This window comes from Protobothrops mucrosquamatus, unplaced genomic scaffold, assembly GCF_001527695.2.
Source record: "Protobothrops mucrosquamatus isolate PMUCROS unplaced genomic scaffold, P.Mucros_1.0 scaffold_232, whole genome shotgun sequence".
NCBI lineage: Eukaryota > Metazoa > Chordata > Lepidosauria > Squamata > Viperidae > Protobothrops > Protobothrops mucrosquamatus.
In genome coordinates, this window is record NW_015386308.1 from 13,209 (window position 1) to 15,022 (window position 1,814).

Below are 1,814 nucleotides of genomic sequence, written 5' to 3' on the forward strand. Positions count from 1 at the left end.
AAAGTTAACCAATGTCCACCCCCACAGTTTCTAACAGCTGCATCAACTTTTTTATCTTTTCCCTTTTATAATAGTTTGAGGGTCAAAGCCAACCTCAACTTCAAACAGAAGCAGGCAATTGCAATATTAAATTTCACCACAAGATGTCCTCAGTTGGTTATAGAATCTTTTCCCAGACACCAATAAAATGATTTTTTTTTCCTTTTTAGAAAAAAAATAGAAAAAGAAATATTCTCCAGATATAAACTAGATCAGGTAGCAGAGCTCTATAAAAGGGTTTTTTCTGGACCCCAGAGTAGATACAAGTAAAATATAGTCATTAAAGTTAGTTATTCTGTCCTTTTATTCAGCGCTTTTCTTCCCATGCAAACAAACGCCGCTCTCTCAAGGCAGGGAAATAATTCCAGAAAGGCTTTTTACAGGAAAAAAAAAGGGTGAAGAGAGGAAAAGGAAAGGTCTCAACCGGATTATCCACAGTGGTTCTTTACGCTTAGAGGTTCTTGTGACTTTCGGCTGGTGCAGCTGCATGATCGGCCATCTTACTGGGCGATCTTTGCTCCGTCGGCCCTAAGGAGTTAGTTGGAGCCGCAGGAGAAGCTGCCATCCTCCCGCATTCACCAAAAAGCCTCCTCATTGGTGGTCGCCCCTCCAGGGCGACTTTCAATCCTCTTCAGGGTCTACCGGCGAAGAAGAACCGGCCGGCGAAGAGACAACTCTCTTCGCATGACCACTGTCGCCGCTAGCCGGAACCGGAAGTCCTTATTCTTAGGTATTCTTAACTACCATCTTCAAATACTAATATGGTTAGTTAAAGCTTTCTAACGTACTTTACAATATTTTTCCTGAGATGTTTTATCCAGCAAATGTTTACATATAAAGAACTGACACCAACTAACAATGCAGGAAAATGAGATGCAAGTAATGCTCTGTCTTCCCAGATATGGACATTTCCTTTGTATGAAACAGGAATATATTAAAAACTAGGACCAAGGAATTGATGATCTACCAAAGCAGGGAACTGTAAATTGATGCATTGTATTATATGGAATTGTGGCTGCAGGAATTATCTATGAAATTTGTTGACCGACAATTTAATTGCAAGGAAAATCAAGCTATTATGATTTTATTTTTAAATTAAATTTATTTTGTTTCTTTGCAGAATTGTATGTAGCCTTTTCAATTCATTTGCAGTTCCATTTCCACATTTGAAGCAACTCTCCTGCTCTATTTTCTCCATAACAGCAGATGGGTTTTTTATCTTGGAAGCAAGAAACCAAGATTATCCTAAAAAAAACCAGAAAAATATTGGTAATCAGATAAGGGTGGAAGGAGCGACAAATGACCTTTCTCAAAAGTATATAGTAAAGATCCCAAATCCATTGTTGTGAAATACATTGGGATTTTGTTTTAAGAACTGAAGATGACATCAGTAGATGCCACTGTATTTACCCCCATACCTTATACTCAGAGGGAATATCATTGCACAAGAGAAGAATATGGTCCCATCCATTAAATATGGAAGGAGCTTGCCTTCTCCCTGCCTGTTATCAGCAATCAGCTCCTTCTGCTTGTTGTTTGGGGATTGCAGATTAGTGACATCCATGAATCAGGATATAACAATAATAATAATAATAATAATAATAATAATAATAATAATAATAATAATAATAATAATAATAATAATAATAATAATAATAATAATAATAATAATAATAATAATAATAATAATAAAGTTGGAAGGGACCTTGGAGGTCATCGAGTCCAACCCCCTGCTCAGGCAGGAACCCTACACCATTTCGGACAAATGGCTGTCC

General features: G+C 37.2%; 1 protein-coding gene across 1 annotated transcript in view; it reads right to left on the minus strand.

Moving 5' to 3' along the window:
• Positions 1–1,148: 1,148 nt before the first annotated feature.
• The window catches only part of BCL2L15 (BCL2 like 15), an 11,055-nt gene continuing 10,389 nt past the window's right edge, over positions 1,149–1,814 (minus strand). Inside the window, exon 6 of the mRNA XM_015829218.1 lies at positions 1,149–1,284. Within this exon, the coding sequence (XP_015684704.1) occupies positions 1,255–1,284 (30 nt within the window). The 3' untranslated portion in view covers positions 1,149–1,254. The remainder of the gene's footprint in view (positions 1,285–1,814) is intronic.